Source organism: Quercus suber, unplaced genomic scaffold, assembly GCF_002906115.3.
Source record: "Quercus suber isolate HL8 unplaced genomic scaffold, Cork oak 2.0 scaffold_105, whole genome shotgun sequence".
NCBI lineage: Eukaryota > Viridiplantae > Streptophyta > Magnoliopsida > Fagales > Fagaceae > Quercus > Quercus suber.
The window spans coordinates 1,134,396-1,152,420 of NW_027069570.1; the positions used below are offsets into that span (position 1 = coordinate 1,134,396).

At 40.2% G+C, this 18,025-nt stretch overlaps 3 protein-coding genes across 3 annotated transcripts; all 3 read left to right on the forward strand.

Annotated features, from left to right (window-relative positions):
- The first annotated feature begins 1,462 nt into the window (after positions 1-1,462).
- Positions 1,463-3,849, forward strand: LOC111985673 (disease resistance protein RPV1-like). Its single transcript, XM_024017331.2, has 2 exons — positions 1,463-1,904; positions 2,745-3,849. The coding sequence occupies exons 1-2, from the start codon at positions 1,546-1,548 to the stop codon at positions 3,838-3,840; spliced, it is 1,455 nt and encodes a 484-aa protein (XP_023873099.2). The 5' UTR covers positions 1,463-1,545; the 3' UTR covers positions 3,841-3,849.
- Positions 3,850-10,715: 6,866 nt separating this feature from the next.
- On the forward strand, positions 10,716-11,165 carry LOC136068231 (uncharacterized). The gene has a single exon (XM_065775111.1). It carries the CDS (start codon positions 10,716-10,718, stop codon positions 11,163-11,165), a length of 450 nt encoding a protein of 149 aa, XP_065631183.1.
- Positions 11,166-11,504: 339 nt separating this feature from the next.
- LOC136068232 (uncharacterized) lies at positions 11,505-12,725 on the forward strand. The gene is made up of 2 exons (XM_065775112.1): positions 11,505-12,086; positions 12,186-12,725. The coding sequence occupies exons 1-2, from the start codon at positions 11,505-11,507 to the stop codon at positions 12,723-12,725; spliced, it is 1,122 nt and encodes a 373-aa protein (XP_065631184.1).
- The last annotated feature ends 5,300 nt before the right edge of the window (positions 12,726-18,025 follow it).

The following is an 18,025-nucleotide window of genomic DNA, read 5'->3' on the forward strand; positions in this document are numbered from 1 at the left end:
GTCGAAGTAAAATATCAACAATGACCAAAGGAGAGCAACATTGTTTGACAAAAGACGTTGGCTAGGGATATCATCGCAAGAGGCGGAAGAAATTAGTTGAAGACAGTAGTTGTACCGAAACACATGAGAGAGTTGGCAACCTTTGGGGAACCATACAAGGGGTTGATGGTGAGATATAGCATTGATAGCATATTAGAATTTATGTTTGGGATTAAGAGAAAGCAAAAACACATAGGAATTAATATGGTTTGACCTAACGCAATTGTTAGGGGAACGAGTCTAGAACTCTACTTAATGGGTCACCCATTGATCACTATTGTTGTGTATTCCCTTGACAAATGAAATACCATAATGAGTATGTTTTTTTGAGAATACCATAATGAGTATTTGAAATAGGATAATCAACAATGTGGAGGAGATTTTTTTTCTTTATAAAGATAAATAAGGAAGGAGCAATAGTGTTCATACTTCATACATAATATAAAAGTGAGTTTAAAATTATACTGTACAAATCTTATTTTTTAATTGCTTGGAACGGAAAAAGAAGTTCAGTAGGCCTTCTAGGCTTCTACCTCCAACGTGTTATTGCTCTATCAGGTTTTTGTCCATTTGCGGAAAATACCCCACTGCTGCCTCCCGTAAGTGTCTGGATTGCTTTTGCATTAAAGAAATATTAGCCCAATAGTGGTGAAGGGGATTCAGTAACAACTCGCTAAAGTTAATCTTCCGTGGTTCTTCTCAAAAAAAAAAAAGAGAGAAGAAGATTAATCTACCGTGAAGTAGAGGCTAGTCGAGTCAGTCAATACACGGGTCAAGACGCGGGTCAACAAGTCAAACCGCGTGGGATGATGTGGCCTAGAGCTGACGTCAAGCAAGTTCATATCTGGTGCGTACGGCGCGTGCTAGCGCGTTTCAACTCCAATGGAGCTTAAACTTCCGCGATCGAGTAAATCGGATGATACGATCACGTTGGTGCCGGCAAGATCTGGATGGAAGCTAGTAGCGCGTGGTCGTGTGTGGCGGTTCACCGAAACTTTGTGCGGCGCGCGTGAGGTCTGATGGGGCCGATTTAGGTGGGATTTGGTTTTGTACGGATTTGTGATTTTTAATGATATCAGATTGAGTCCATGCGACGGCGTTGCTCCTGGGCAGCGGAAGAAGACCGTCGAAATAAGTTAGGAACTTTGGTAATATGCTCAGAAGCCGGCTGATATCATATAGGAATTTTCCTAGCAACTGTTGGATAGTTAACCCATTTACCTTTTGCCTTACTAATTGACTCCTACAGTCCTGAAAACTATCTACATATATATATATATATATATATATATGACTCACTTCACATTTCATACTTAAGAGGGCTTGGTTTTGGCAAACGTATTACAAGCTACCCACTTACCTTTTGCTTAAAAAAAAGAAAAAAAGAAAAAAAAGTTACAAGCTACCATGGCGATGTCTTCTTATACATACGATGTCTTTTTGAGTTTCAGAGGAGAAGATACTCGTAAAACTTTTACGAGTCATTTATATAACAGTTTGAAGAAAATGAAAATTCGAACCTTCATGGATGAAAGGGAGCTTAAGAAGGGAGAAGAAATTCCTCCAACACTTACTAAGGCCATTGAAGAGTCAAGACTCTCAATTGTTGTCATCTCAAAAAATTATGCATTTTCTGCATGGTGCTTGAATGAACTTAAAAAAATTGTTGAGTGTAAGAATACAAAGGATCATATTATTAAACCCATATTTTTTGAGGTGACACCGTCTGATGTACGAGACCAAAAGGCGATGATTGGAGAAGCATTGGCTAAACACAAACAAAATTTCAGCATGGAAAAGGTGCAAGAATGGAGGAAAGCTCTCCACCAAGTTGCCAATTTGGCAGGATGGACTACAACGGATAGGTAACTACTCCTCTGCCAATGTGAACACAAAACATGTTTAATAATTATTCAATCTCATCAGTAATCATTGCATAACAATTTTATGACTAAAGCAAACATTAATTGTGCGTTTGGACTACATTTCTGGGTGCTGCATTTGCGTTTCCCCTTTTTTTTTATTTTTTATTTATTTATTTTTTATGCACGAGTTTCAGGAGGCACTATGCAATGTTCAGTGGGTTTTGTGCACTGTTCACAGACTCACAAATACTTTATTAAAAAAAAAGCATTAAAAATGGGTTTCACAATACTATTTACACATTTAAAATTTATTTTGCTATAGTGTTTTCAATTTTCAGTTTTCAGCAAAATAAGCGATATCTAAATGGACTCTAAAAGAGATTGAGATTTGATGTAATTAACAATTGCATCGTGCAATTCACCCTCACCCTCTCTCAATTTTTTTTTTTTTAAATTTTTAAATTTATTTTTTTTACTTTAACTCATTACTTTAACACATAATGATAGTTATTACTATAATAAAATATAGTTACTATACTTTAGCTTTAATTCATAAAGCTAAAATGATCAGTTATCAATTAAGTTCATTGACCACAATACATCATTGGCATGATAGTTACTCTATAAGTACATAATTCTTGTGAGGTGGAGGGTAAGGGCTAGAGTAAGAGAGAGTTTCATGCACATATACATTTAAATTAGACTAGAGTAGAATTCTATTTTGTACAAAATAATAATAATAATAATAATAATAATAATAAAAGTCAAGTACAATTTTGTATGGAATTTCTGTGGCTAAGTCTAATGTAATACAAGTTTTTCATGTCTTTATATTGGCAGGAGTCAATCTGATGTGATCGAAGAAATTGTTAAAGATATTAACATTCAAGTAAAGCGTGTACCGGTCATATCAATTCCTGAATACCTGGTTGGAATTGATGCTCACCTCAGCAAGATTGAATCGCATTTGGATATCAAAAATCCAAATGAGGTTCGCATGTTAGGGATCTATGGACCTCAAGGAGTAGGGAAGTCAACGCTTGCCAAAGTTTTTTATTACAAGCATTTGTCTGAATTTGAATGTTGCAGCTTTGTAGAGTGCATCAGAGAAAGGATCAAAGGAAAACATGAAATAGTTGAAGTACAAAAAGTTCTTCTTTCTGAAATCTTGGGAGATTCGAGTTCGATTGCATTTTACAACCGGGAGGAAGGAGCTAAAATGATAGAGGATGTGCTTTCATCTAAAAGGGTTCTTTTAGTTCTTGATGATGTGGATGATAAACAGCAGTTAGAAAAGCTAGCAGGGGGATTTCATTGGTTTGGTCCTGGAAGCAGAATCATTATAACAACACAGAAAGCAAAATTGCTACATAATTATAAAGTACATTTTACCCATGAGATGAAGGGGATGAAAGAAGTTGAAGCTGTTCAGCTCTTTAGCTGGCATGCTTTTAAAAGAAATGAGCCTGATCAATGTAGCAGGGAACTTACAAACGCTATTGTAACTTACACTAAAGGAATTCCATCAGTTCTGGTAAAATTGGGTACTGATTTGTTTTCTGAAAGAATGAATTATCAACAAAGTGAAGTAGATGGGGAAAATAAACAGGTAGGACTAAAGTGTACCCCAGCATGGAACATGCTAAAAGAAATGTTCAAGCAGGGACGGGAGTTTAATGTTGAAACAAGAAGACTGGGCATGTCATTGGAACAAATTTTGAGAGAATATATGGAACCTCTGGACATGAATGTACAAGAAGAGTGCTTTGAGGTAGAGAGGAAAGATGATGACTTTAAGCTCAAGCAATTAGAGACCGAAGAGGGGCACGAAGAGGAAAGTGAAGACCCCAAGACCTTTCCTAGAACTATGGCCTTGTTGTTTCAAGCCTTCGCTTTTATAATTAGTGTTTCATTGATTTTTTATTTTTTATTTTAGGCAAAACAACTGTATTTAATTTTTCTATAATATATTTTTGAATTGCATTGAAGTTGTTGTGAACTTTATCATTTTTTATCTAATTTCTCTCCCTTTTTATTTTTGCCTCCATATATTAGGTACTTCTGCTGAATAAAGGTGATGAAATGAATAGAATTAGATAGTAGAAATGTAGAATGGTGGAAAAAAAAAATGCGTGTAGCACTTTTATATGCAAAGGGACTTATGGAGCTTAACCCAATTTAGTTGGCATCATAAGAGTTAATTGAATAAAGTGTAGTTACATTGTTAGATGTTTTTGCTACTTTAAAGGCTGCTGACATGTGATTTAGCTATCTCAAATCTGCGGATCATCATTTTAATAAGAGCAAAAAGTATTAGATTACTGTTAGATTAGAAGTTAAGATTGGCATTATTGATGATTTTACATAATTGGATTGTTCATGTGATCTCTAGTTTATATCATGGTTTTAAAACCCGAATCGTTCATTGAACCATAAAAGAGAGAGGTTCAAGAATTTTTTAGGTTGAATCGAGGTTAAACCGTGGTCGAAAGATGTCATAATTAATTTAATAATTATTTAAAATATAAATATTTATATTAAATTAGTACAAATATTAAAAAAATTAACTAAAATAGTGCAATTAATTATAGAGATCTATTATTCCTTTGTAGAAACAAAGAAATGTATTTTCTATAACATAACTTTAAGAAATATTAAATCCTAGTATTTTTTTATGTTGATTAGTTAAATTTGTGATAATATCTAATAATATAATAATTAGAAATATATATATATATATATATATAATAGTATTTGTGTACTTGTGTTGCATGTCCGCAACGTGGCACTTATAAAATTACGAATGCATTAATTTTTTTTTTTTTTAAGTGATGAGCGGATGATATTTGTATTGCATTGCATGTCTACAACGTGGCCCGCTAGGAATATAAGAATCAATTATTTTCTTTAAAATAAAAAGCGAGCAAAACATAAAAAGTTAAAAACTTCAACCACTAGCAAAGCAAGCAAAACGTGGCAACTCCAATAAATTCTCCCACCTACTCCACCTCCTATCCCACTTGACCACTTTTATTTCTTTACTTTTGCAAGGAAGTCAATCTCGTATCGGGGAGTTGTACTAGTTTGATCAGTAGAACAATATATTTTGGTACCGATCAATATAAGAGTACCGTTTCGAGTTTACCGCTAATTTTATATATCCTTACATGAATTGAAATTCCTTTAAGTATATATATAGACAAATATTTAAAAATATTTAGATTTAAATTTATTGAAATTCCTTTAAGTATATATATAGACAAATATTTAAAAATATTTAGATTTAAATTTATTTATTTTTTTATACGTTGGTTGGTCAAAATCCATATAATTTGTAGGTTTATACTTATTCTTCTTACATTTTTTTTTTTAAAGATATGCTTGTACTTGAGAAAAAAGATATGGTAGTAGAATTTATCTAATAAGAAAAAAGAAAAAAAAAAAAAGAGTGGTTGTAAAAAATTTTAAATTGCCATTTGTAGTTATCCAAAGTTATCGTGAATTACAAACTTCATTTATTTGTTTAAAGTTGGATGGCAGTAAAAAATTTAAGTCTAACGTGTGGCAGTAGTATTAGTGTGTGCTGTCAGTGGGTGTATTAGTGTGTTGTCATTCAAGGGCACACTGAACAAAATTAAAAGGAGCTTTTTTGGCTATGAAATGAAAAAGTAAAATAAAGAGTAAAGACTAGAGAAAGCCAGTGGCAGAGAGCGTCTGGTCCAAGCTTTGAGCGGAGAAGAAGTCTTTAAGCGAAGAAGAAGAAGATGATGAAGAAAAAGAAGAGATCTAAATTGATGGATTATTGGCGAAATGAAATTTATTATCAGATCTCCTTCTGATCTTTGTTCTTCTTCGTGTTCTTTCATTTCTTCTAGATCTGATCATAACTTCATACTGGTGTTTTGGCCAAAATTCACCGGAAAAGCTGAAACAAAAAGAAACCGTCCAAACCTCAAAAACCAGTCACAATTCTCAGAACCGTATGGTTCGACCACGGTTCGCATGGGTCCCTGCTTTTTTCACATAGAGCGGTTCTTGTAGCTAAAAAAATTTGCAAAACTGAGAGGTTCATTGTTTTTCTGGCTGGACCGTACGGTCTGGTCTGGATTTCAAAATTATGGTATATATATGCACCTTGTTGTGTACATGCAAGCAAAAGTGCTACCCTTTTACAGTTAGCAGGGGCGGCTCCAGGATTTTTGTCTAGGGGGTTAATAAGAAACTTTAGTAGAAGATAAATCTTGAATAATAGATGAACCTTGCGGCCTACAGAGTTTATTTATTACAAATTTGTCTATTGTTCTAGCAAAAGAATAAAACATAAACTATAAGATCATTTGACATATTTTTTTATAATGTAATAAACATATTAATTATTGTTGTTAGTTGATTTTTTTGCAATTTTTTAATTTATAAGTTTACAATTCTTTAAATATTTTATATGTTTATTGAAAGTGTTAAAGTATTAACCCACCCACATTGCCAACAACTACTCATAAGTTAGTCAAATAGTCAAAGTGCAAAAGACAAACTCAATTATGACTACACATAGCCAACAACTACTCACAAGTCAGTCAAATAGTCAAAGTGCAAAAGACGAACTCAATTATGACTGCACATAGATTCATAGAAACTAATGTAACAGTGACTACACAATTAGACACGTATATGGCTCAAAACTTAATTAAAAAAATACAAAACACTATAACCCATATACACCATATGGCAAGACATCAAACATGTGAGTAAGAGGTGGAGCTTCGAAGAAGACACATTGTTGAGGGCCATTTTTTGAGAAGTCATAAAGGAGAAAAGAAGCCTAGCAACACATACCGAAAAGATAGAAAACAAGAACCATTAAATCCAAGCGGCAAAAATAATGGATCACAGGTCCATAAAATAAATAAATGGGCATTGAGAAAGCAAATGGGCTCAAAAGAGCCTGGATAGAGAGAAATAACGAATAGCAAACTCATGGGTAGTGTACGATGTGGAAAAGTAAGAATGGGCCATGACAGGCCCAAAGCAATGCAAACAAAGAGAGTAGGGGATTGATGGCAAGCCTACAAACCCCAAAGATGAGAATGAGGTAATTGAGCCGAGGAAGCCCAAAGAAGTTAGTAAAAGCTTATGAGAACACAAAATTAGGAAAAAGAGCTGAGGAAGCCCAAGGGAAGCAAATGGGCCAAGGATGCCCAAGAGAAAACAAAAGGGATATAGGAGCCCATAAGTAAGAAAACCCATGGTCATGCTAAGCTATTGGGAAAAGGAATACATGGCAAGCCTAAAAAGGGCTCGGCAGGATCAAGTCAATACAGCAAGAATGACAAAGTAATATGGCAGGACATGATGGCAATCAAGAAATAGGTTGGAAGAAATGTGAAGCCTAGTGTCAAATGAAGCCCAGCCCCTAAAGGGAACAGGGAATTATAAAACGACCCACATAAAAGGACGAAGAATGAATGGTAAACTGTGCAAACAAAACTCTAGACTGCAGCAAACGCATGAGCAGCAGGCAGATTTTGGACATACATGAAAGGGAAGCACGCGCAAAGCCCAGGCACCATCAGCCTATACCCAGCCAATATGGGACGTGGTGGGGTCATGGGTCAGAGGTAAGGGGGGGTATGGTTTAGTGGTGGGGAGAGGGGAAAAGACTTATTCTGCGGCTCTCGTTCAAGCTCTTTTGAGGGGTATGTCTTGCTGGGATGACAGACCACCCAAAAGAAGCAAGGTTAAAGGAGGAACCGTTTGGTGCATGCCTTGAGGGATAGAGAGAGAAAGCACCTACACCGTGGCAGGAGAGTGTGCCACGACAAACTAATGAATAAAACAACCTGCCTTTGTCTGGTAAGGGGAAGTGGCACATAGATGAACCCTTGGTGGTTGGCAAGTACACTCGGACCAGACAAAGGTGGTTAAGGGGCAAAGTAGTAAAATCTGGTCGCAGTAGGCACTATAAGAAAACCCTTGTCGTGCCCAAAAAGGGGATTGAAAAACAGGGGAGGATCACGAAATAAAATAGAAAGAAAGTAAAAACAAGGAAAAGAAAACAGAAAACAAAGAGAGTTAATACGGTGGGCATGCACCAGTAGGTTGATTTTCCTCTCTCCCTCCCAAAATCCTACTCTCTTCGAGAAAAGTAGTAAAAAAGGGATTCCTTTAAGCAATAACCATTCAGGTCCGATTCCCTCAAAGTCATTAATCTCCACGGCAAGATCTTTTCTAGGAGATTAGTTGCATTGAGAGGAAGTGTTCTTCCTCTTTGGTCTTTGCCTCTATGGACCGAACTTGACTTGATTCATATTTATTCTTGATTAACTCATATTATTACTTATTTTTTTATAAAAGTCATTGTTATCACTGTGATTATGTTTCATAAGTAGGGATTGTTCGGTCATTTTCTATAAAATAAAAAAAAAAAATCAGTGGACTCTCTTTTGTTGTTGTTATATCAGTTTGCCATAATTCATTTAAAACAGCTCTGCCTACCGTAAGTACAGTCCTAGCAGACGAGACATAGTTTGTGCACAAGCCGGCCCAAATTGAGTTGCAGTTGGACCGGTCTCAACTCTCTTACTCAGAATACTCGAGCCCATTACTGCAGGAGGCAGCCCAACTCAACGCATAGCACAAAAAAGGCCCCTACACACATGAACAAAGATAAATACAAAGCAAAAACACACTTACAGTGAGAGAGAGAGAGATATGGAGGCAGCAATTAAGAACATAGATTGTCAAAACCAAATCCAGGCAACATATCAAGCGGCAATTAAGTGGCAACGGCGGCAAATCGTAGGGCTAAGCAGTGGCAGATTTTGTGTGTGAAGCATAGGTATTTCCTTTGGGTTTGGAGAGTAAAGAAGGATAGTGGGAGTTTTTGAGGCTACGCAACGGCAACTACTAGGTTTTATTTGGCCTTATTTTTATGATTTTTTAAAACTTTATTTATGGGCTTTGTATTTCTGAAATTAAAGACTGAAATTTTCTATTGGACTTTTTTTTTTTTTTTTCAAAGTTTAAGCTAGGCTTTAAATAAAAAGGGTTAGGTTTGAAGGTGAGGGTGTGCAAATTTGTATTATCAAGGGTTCAAAACAATTTTTAATAAAAATATTACATAAAAAAAAAAAAAATCGGACGTAGAGACGCCCTTGACAATTAGGCCATACTTTAGAAGTGCCTCAAGAAAATTGAACACATCATTTATATTTCATGTGAGTGTAGCCATGCTTGTGCTGACTAGCAATGCTTCGTCACCTATTGGGTGACTAAATTAGTGTTTTGTCACCCTAGATCCCACTTTGAGTGACGAAATATTTTGTCACCATAGACATCTGCGCTGCACCTATAATTTTAATTGGCGCTAGTTTTTTCTATGGCCTACAATGACGAAAGGAAGTTTCATCACTAACTGAAATTGTGGGGGGAAAAAACCCAGAACTACTTAATGGGCCCGGGACACCATGTTAAGGACTATTATATTTTCGAGGAGTAATAGGTGGTTGGGGCAGCCCATCTGAAGCAGGAAGCCCAGAAGTAAAGGGGGAGTACCGTCCGAAGAGGTCACTACTGGTCCGAAGATGTCTTACTCCTCGGCCACAAATAGCCTTGATCAAACAAACATGTGGAAGGTCCGAATAATCTTCCTAACAATCCCAATGATAATGATAAGTTTTGGGTGGATCCGGAGATGATCAGAACTAAAAAATATCTAAAGGAAAAGCTGCTACCACCGTATTTAATGCACTGCAACAGCTTTTCTAGCCGCATTTATGTGGAGAAGACCCCTGAACAGTGTAATCTCGGCTACCGCCACTCACAAAGATCTAAAGTAGACACATGACGTAACATGCACTTGAGTAGATACGCAGATGAAGAACAGGTGGACGATGGAGATGATAGGAGAGGATGCTATATAAAGAAGAAGGGTCCCTGATAATAGGGGACGGAGGGGAGAGAAAAAAGAAAGAAAGAAAAGCTTTACTGTAGCTCTGAATGTTGCAATTACTGTTCACTTAATAAAACATCTCTTCGGACATTCATTCATGGAGTTGTTCATGCATTATTTCATGTTATCATCATTGCAATTAACCTAGCCAACCATTGTTTACTTCATAACCAGCCTAGCTCTTTCGCCCACTCTCTACAAATTTATTGTCCTGGGTTCGCTAGGCCTTCAACCCATATCTTTTGGGCTTGGGCTATAAAAACAGACCCTACAATTGGCGCCATCTGTGGGAAGAGCTTGTGCAGGGGTGAAGACAACAGTAGGTGATGGCTGGACACGGTCAACAAGAAGCGGAGTCTAAGGCATCTCAGCACGTTGACCCTTTTCTTAACCTGGAGCGAAGACAGGACCGCGAGGGTAGCGTACACACCATGCCCCCTGGTCAGAACCAATCACATGGGGGGAGTCACATGTCCCATGCAGAGAAGAACCGAGATTTGCAGCGGGAGATTGAAAAGCTAAAAAGGGAGTTACGCCATGCAAAGAGGAAACGGGCTCCCTCGTACTCTGATGAGGACCTTGATGACGAGCTGGACGTCACTTATCAACATAAATCCAGGACACCAGCCAGCGAGTCCTATACCTATGAAGAAGAATCTCATTGCAAGGGGCAACGCAAAAATCCATCACGTGGAGACGTGGGAAACGACGCCATGAGCAGGGCTCTAAACTAGATTTCTAGGTCACCCTTCACGCGCAGGATTGAAGAGGCGAGACTTCCTCGGCGTTTTAATCAACCAACGTTCACCATCTACAACGGTAAAATAGACCTCGTGGAACATGTGAGTCATTTTAACCAGAGGATGGCTGTCTACTCCAGGGACGAAGTGCTGATGTGTAAGGTCTTCCTTTCCAATCTTGGGCCAGTTGCCATGAGATGGTTCGATGGGCTGAACCCAAATTCTATCAGCTCTTTCAAAGAGCTCACCCAAGCTTTTGGTTCACGATTTGTCACCTGCCGAAGAGTGGCCCGACCTTTGTCTTCTCTACTGTCTTTGAGCATGCAGGAAGGAGAAACATTGAAGGTGTATTCGGATAGATATTGGGAGATGTTTAATGACATAGAGGGCAATTTTGATGCAATGGCCCTAGAAACGTTTAAGCTCGGCCTCCCTACTGATCATGGTTTAAGGACATCCTTGTCTGGTAAACCCGTTACTAGCATGCGTCAACTAATGGACCGCATTGAGAAGTATAAGAGAGTTGAAGAAGACCAACAACAAGGAAAAGGCAAGGAGAAGGTTATCCCCTAGGAGATGAGGGATTTCAAGTCGGATCGATACACCAACAGCAAACCGAGGAGAGATTTTCTTGCGCAGTCAGGAGCAGCCAATCCCCAGACTGTCAACACCGTATTCAGAGACCCAGTCCATTAAGTTTTAGAAAAAGTCAAGAACGAGCCGTTCTTTAAGTGGCCGAACAAGATGGCAGGGAATCCTGACAGACGTAATCACAACCTCTACTGCCAATACCACCAGGATCATGGGCACACGACTGAGGACTGCAGGAACTTGTGGGTTCATTTGGAATAACTAGTCGGCGAAGGGAAACTGCGACATCTCCTACATCACACCAGTGGCCGAGGAGGTCCGATGAGTGCGGAGTTCCGGAGGGATAATCCTCTAAAACCCCCTCTGGGAACTATCAATGTTATCTTTGCAGCCCCATGGAGAACCGGATCCTGGCCATCCAAGGTCATGTTGGTGGATCGGTTACCTGCGGGGGAATCCGGCCAGGGTCCGAAGAGGTGCAAACCGGATGATCAACTAGTTTTAGGTTTCTTGGACGTGGACAAGGTGGGCACTGTCCAGCCTTATGATGATGCGTTGGTCGTCACCCTCAGAATTAGGGGGTATGATGTGAAACGGGTGATGGTTGACCAAGGTAGCGCTGCAGAAATAATGTACCCTGATCTCTACAGGGGGCTGAACCTCAAACTTAGTGACTTAACACCATATAGTTCTTCGCTGATTAGTTTCGAAGGAAGAGTTGTTACCCCGAAGGGCCAAATACGACTACCTGTGCAGACTGGCTCAGAGGTTGTGGAGGTGGATTTTATAGTTATGGACGTCTTTTCACCCTATACAGCAATTGTAGCCAGACCTTGGCTGCATGCGCTAAGGGCGGTTTCTTCCACCTTACATCAAAAAATCAAATACCCATCCGAAGGCCAGGTTTGCAAAATTCGAGGAGATCAATCCGTAGCTAGGCAATGCTTAGTGGCTGCCATTCAACATGAGCTAGGAGCCGAGTCGTCAACCAGGGGCTTATAGCAACCAAAGCACCAGTCATCGCCTACTGAAGATACGGACAAGGGCACAGGGTGCGAAGATTTGACAAAAGTCATCATTGGGGATAATCCTGAAAAATTCTTTCAAGTCGGATCCCAATTGCCGTTGCAAGAAAAAGAGGAGTTAGTGCAACTTCTTAAGGAAAACTTCGACGTATTCGCTTGGAACGCTTATGAAGCCCCTGGGGTGGATCCAGAATTTATATGCCACCATTTGAAAGTAAACCCCATGATTACCCCTAAGAAGCAGCCTCCTCGGCGCCCATCTAAGGAACACGCTGAAGCAGTCAGAGAAGAAGTAGTAAAGCTCAAACAAGCTGGGGAAATTAAAGAGGTTTTCTACCCAGAGTGTTTGGCAAATACTGTGGTGGTGAAGAAGAAGAGCGGAAAATGGCGAGTATGTGTGGACTTCACCGACTTAAATAAGGCATGCCCTAAAGATCCATTCCCCATGCCTAAAATTGATCGGTTAGTAGATGCCACCGTCGGACACCCCCGAATGAGCTTTTTGGACGCGTTCTAAGGCTATCATCAGATACCCTTAGCCCTGGAAGACTAGGAGAAGACTGCTTTTGTGACTCCCACGGATAACTACCACTATAAGGTGATGCCGTTCGGTTTAAAAAATGCGGGTTCTACTTACCAAAGGATGATGACGAGGATGTTTGAACCACAGCAGGAAGAATATTGGGATTTATATAGATGACATTGTGGTGAAGAGCAAAATGGTGGCCGAGCACGTGAAGGACCTAGAAAGCACCTTTGAAGTTCTCAAGAAGTACAAGCTACGCTTGAACGCTGCTAAGTGCTCGTTTGGTGTGGGGTCAGGCAAGTTTCTAGGATATATAGTGACTCACAGGGGAATTGAGGTCAACCCTGATCAGATAAGGGCCATCAATGAGTTACAAGCTCCTCGAAATCCCAAGGAGGTTCAGAAACTGACAAGGATGATGGCGGCCCTGAATCGATTTATCTCTCGATCAGCGGATAGGTGTTGGCCCTTCTTTTCCCTGATTACCAAGTGGAAAGGGTTCGAGTGGACAGAAGAGTGTGCTGTGGCCTTCCAACAATTGAAAGATTATCTAGCTCGACCACCAATCATGTCCAGCCCTGAGCCCGACGAGGTCTTGTTTGCGTATATCGCTGTAGCTACCCATGCTGTAAGCTTGGTACTGATCCGAGCAGATGGCAGTGTGCAGAAACCCGTTTATTGTGTAAGCAAGTCGTTGCATGAAGCCGATGTCCGTTATTTACCGTTGGAAAATGCTATTTTAGCAGTGGTGCTTGGTACACGAAAGCTCCCACATTATTTCCAAGCCCATATAGTCGTCATTCTCACCCAGCTTCTGCTCGGGGCTATACTCCGAAGTGCAAACTACACTGGAAGAATTACAAAATGGGGGACGATCCTAAGGGCTTTTGATATCAAGTATATGCCATGCACCTCGGTCAAGGGCCAGGTGCTTGCTGATTTGGTAGCCGAGTTCACGAAGCCCCGACTAGAAGAAGTAAAGCTGACATTAGACATGGATGAAAAATTGGTTGGCATGATTTCTCAACAAGGTTCTTCCCATTGGGAGGCGTACGTGGATGGTGCTGCAAACCAGAGAGGCTCTGGAGTAGGGCTAGTGCTGATATCCCCCGAGGGAATCATTATTGAAAAAGCATTAAGGCTGGGCTTCTCGGCAACAAATAATAAGGCGGAATACGAAGCCCTATTGATGGGAATGAGTATGGTCCAAAAGATAGGGGGAAAAGCAGTAAAGGTATTCTCGGACTCAAGGCTGATTGTGGGTCAAGTACAGGGGGAGTTTGAGGCAAAGGACGAAAGAATGCAGGAATACTTGAGCCGAGTTAAACATCTGCAGTCAGGGTTCGAGTCTTTCAGCTTGCTGCATATTCCTAGGAATAGTAACTCACACGCTGACTCCTTGGCCACTCTAGCCACCTTTTCGGCACAAGGTTTGCCGAGAGTTATCCTCGTCGAGGACTTGCATAAACCTACCGAAGCAGGAAAAGAAGTAGTTCAAGTACATCAGGTCAGGGCTGGACCCAGTTGGATGGACCCTTTAGTTAAGTTTCTAAAGGAAGATATCTTGCTTGAAGAAAAGGGAGAAGCCGATAAAATTCAGAGGAAAGCAACCAGGTTCTGGTTGTCTGAAGATCAGAAACTATACAAACGTTCCTATTCAGGACCGTACTTGTTGTGTATGCATCCTAAAAAGGCTGAGCTGTTATTAGAGGAACTGCATGAAGGAATCTGTGGAAGCCACACTGGAGGTAGATCCTTGGCTCATCGAGCCATCACTCAAGGTTATTGGTGGCCAAACATGCAAAAAGAAGCCCTGGACTATGTTAAAAAATGTGATCAGTGTCAGCAATTTTCCCCACACATTCATCAGCTAGGGGGGACTCTCAACCCGCTATCCAGCCCATGGCCTTTCGCCCAATGGGGTTTGGATATCGTGAGACCATTTCCTAAGGCTGCAGGAAATAAGAAATATCTGCTGGTCGGCACTGACTACTTCACCAAGTGGGTCAAAGCAGAACCTCTTGCCAACATCCAAGACGTAGACGTGCAAAGGTTTGTGTGGAAGAGTATAGTTACTCGATTTGGAGTCCCATGTATTCTCATCTCGGACAATGGCTTGCAGTTTGATAGCAAAGCATTTAGGAGTTATTGTAGCGAACTGGGGATCATGAATAGGTACTCCACCCCAGCTTATCCCCAGGGTAATGGCCAGGCCGAAGCTGTCAACAAGGTCATTGTGAATGGCTTGAAAAAGAGATTAGATGACACGAAGGGTAAATGGGTAGAAGAATTGCCACATGTGCTTTGGGCTTACAGAACTACTCCACGTAGGTCTACTAGAGAGACCCCCTTCTCAATGACCTACGGGGCTGAAGCTGTCATACCTTTGGAAACTGGGTTCCCGATGTTGAGAACTAGCTCATTTAGTCCAACGGGTAACAATGAACAGCTAGAGAAGAGTTTGGACCTAATTGATGAAAGGAGGGAAAATGCAATGGTCCGACTAGCGCATTACCAACAAAAGTTTAAACAGGGCTACGACGCCAACGTAAGGCTCAGACCTCTGGAACCTGGTGATCTGGTACTGAGAAAGGTGGTTGGCACTGCAAAGAACCCAGCTTGGGGAAAATTAGGGCCTAATTGGGAAGGGCCATATCGTATTACTTCAGGAGCTAGCATTGGGGCATATTTCCTTGAAGACCTGGACAACTATGTGATACCACGCCCATGGAATGTAAATAACCTCAAAAGGTATTATTATTAATCAAACTTTTCTTTTAATCAGCATATCGATCTGTCACGATTTCTTTAAGTGTTTAAACTTAAATCCATTCATGCCTGTAGTCCTCGGACTAGATGATATGGGTTAGTTAGCACTCTGTCACTTTTTCTTTAAGTGTTTAAACTTAAATCCATTCATGCCTGTAGTCCTCGGACCAGATGATATGGGTTAGTTAGCATTCTGTCGCGTTTTCTTTAAGTGTTTAAACTTAAATCCATTCATGTCTGTAGTCCTCGGACCAAATGATATGGGTTAGTTAACACTCCGCTACGATTTCTTTAAGTGTTTAAACTTAAATCCATTCATGCCTATAGTCCTTGGACCAGATGATATGGGTTAGTTAACACTTCGCTACGATTTCTTTAAGTGTTTAAACTTAAATCCATTCATGCCTGTAGTCCTCGGACCAGATGATATGGGTTGGTTAACACTCCGCTACTTTTTCTTTAAGTGTTTAAACTTAAATCCATTCATGCCTGTAGTCCTTGGACTAGATGATATGGGCTGGTTAACACTTCGCTACTTTTTCTTTAAGTGTTTAAACTTAAATCCATTCATGCCTGTAGTCCTCGGACCAGATGATATGGGTTGGTTAGCACTCCACTACGATTTCTTTAAGTGTTTAAACTTAAATCCATTCATACCTGTAGTCCTCGGACCAGATGATATGGGTTGGTTAACACTCCGCTACTTTTTCTTTAAGTGTTTAAACTTAAATATATTCATGCCTATAGTACTCGAACCAGATGATATGGGTTAGTTAACACTCCGCTACGATTTTTTTAAGTGTTTAAACTTAAATCCATTCATGCCTGTAGTCCTCGGACCAGATGATATGGGTTAGTTAACACTCCGCTACGATTTCTTTAAGTGTTTAAACTTAAATCCATTCATGCCTGTAGTTCTTGGACCAGATGATATGAGTTAGTTAACACTCCGCTACGATTTCTTTAAGTGTTTAAACTTAAATCCATTCATGCCTGTAGTCCTCGGACCAGATGATATGGGTTGGTTAACACTCCGCTACTTTTTCTTTAAGTGTTTAAACTTAAATCCATTCATGTCTGTAGTCCTCGGACCAGATGATATGGGTTAGTTAACACTCCGCTACGATTTCTTTAAGTGTTTAAGCTTAAATCCATTCATGCTTGTAGTCCTCGAACCAGATGATATGGGTTAGTTAACATTCCGCTACGATTTCTTTAAGTGTTTAAACTTAAATCCATTCATGCCTGTAGTCCTCGGACCAGATGATATGGGTTAGTTAACACTTCGCTACGATTTCTTTAAGTGTTTAAACTTAAGTCCATTCATGCCTGTAGTCCTCGGATCAGATGATATGGATTAGTTAACACTCCGTTACAATTTCTTTAAGTGTTTAAACTTAAATCCATTCATGCCTATAGTCCTCGGACCAGATGATATGAGTTAGTTAACACTCCGTTACGATTTCTTTAAGTGTTTAAACTTAAATCCATTCATGCCTGTAGTCCTCGGACTAGACGACATGGGTTAGTTAACACTCCGTTACGATTTCTTTAAGTGTTTAAACTTAAACCCATTCATGCCTGTAGTCCTCGGACCAGATGATTTGGGTTGGTTGGCACCCCCTTACGGTTTTCCTAAAACGTTACAACTTAAGCTCGTTCATAGCTTATTAGTAAGTTTTATACTAGCGGTTTCTCTTAATACTAACTTTTTCTTGCATCTTCTGCATGATATGATGAATGAGTTTGGCTATATCGTTATCTCAATTAAAAGTAACAGTCATGTGCAGCAATAACGAGTCATAAAGAATGTAACAGGAGACACAAGAAATAAAAGCAAAAGAGTCTTCATTAATCAAAAGGGAGGCAAGTTTACAAAATCCTCACCAAACAAAAAATATATAGTAAACACAAAATGAGAGGCCCCTAAGTCCCTAAGCTTACCTCTGTGTGACCGAGGAGTCAACAGCTTGGTCTTTGGATTCTGGGAGGGTCTTCTTCTTCTCCGTCAAGGCTTTGCCCTCGTCCTGAGGAGCTTCAACAGGCACGTCAGACCGACCAGATTCCTTTGCAACCTCGAGGCTATCTAGGGGGAATTGGCCGATTGTGGGTGGCTCCGAAACCTCAGGAAGCTGTGTGGGAGGAGGAGGATCAGACCTTGGGAGCACTTGGATTTCAGGATCATAATAAACGCTCCCAGGTAACCTTAGGTTGGAATCGAGGGGGACTCCAGCTGCGTCCAACGCCTTTTGCCAAGTTACATCACAGTAATCTCGGGCAACCGTGGCAAATTGCTCTATAAGCTGGTTCCCAACCTCTTCTACCCCCAGCTGGTAGGCTGCCTTCCTCTCAGCCTCAACTGCCTCCTTTGCCAGCCGAGCATTCTCCTCAGCTACTCGGGCGCTCTCTCTGGCTTTTTGGAGTTCAGCCTTGAAACCCTTCACTAGCTCCCTTTCAGTCGCCAGGTTGATCTCTGACATGCGCAATTGTTTGCGCTGCTCCTCGGCCTAGGTCTCGGCGGT

Excerpts from the sequence above, each read along its gene's own strand:
- LOC111985673 (XM_024017331.2), top strand. The coding sequence starts at position 1,546 with ATGAAAATTCGAACCTTCATGGATGAAAGGGAGCTTAAGAAGGGAGAA. Across the intron at positions 1,905-2,744 it reads GGATGGACTACAACGGATAG|GAGTCAATCTGATGTGATCG; the intron begins GTAACTACTCCT and ends TTATATTGGCAG.
- LOC136068231 (XM_065775111.1), top strand. The coding sequence starts at position 10,716 with ATGGCTGTCTACTCCAGGGACGAAGTGCTGATGTGTAAGGTCTTCCTT.
- LOC136068232 (XM_065775112.1), top strand. The coding sequence starts at position 11,505 with ATGAGTGCGGAGTTCCGGAGGGATAATCCTCTAAAACCCCCTCTGGGA. Across the intron at positions 12,087-12,185 it reads AATACCCATCCGAAGGCCAG|CAACCAAAGCACCAGTCATC; the intron begins GTTTGCAAAATT and ends AGGGGCTTATAG.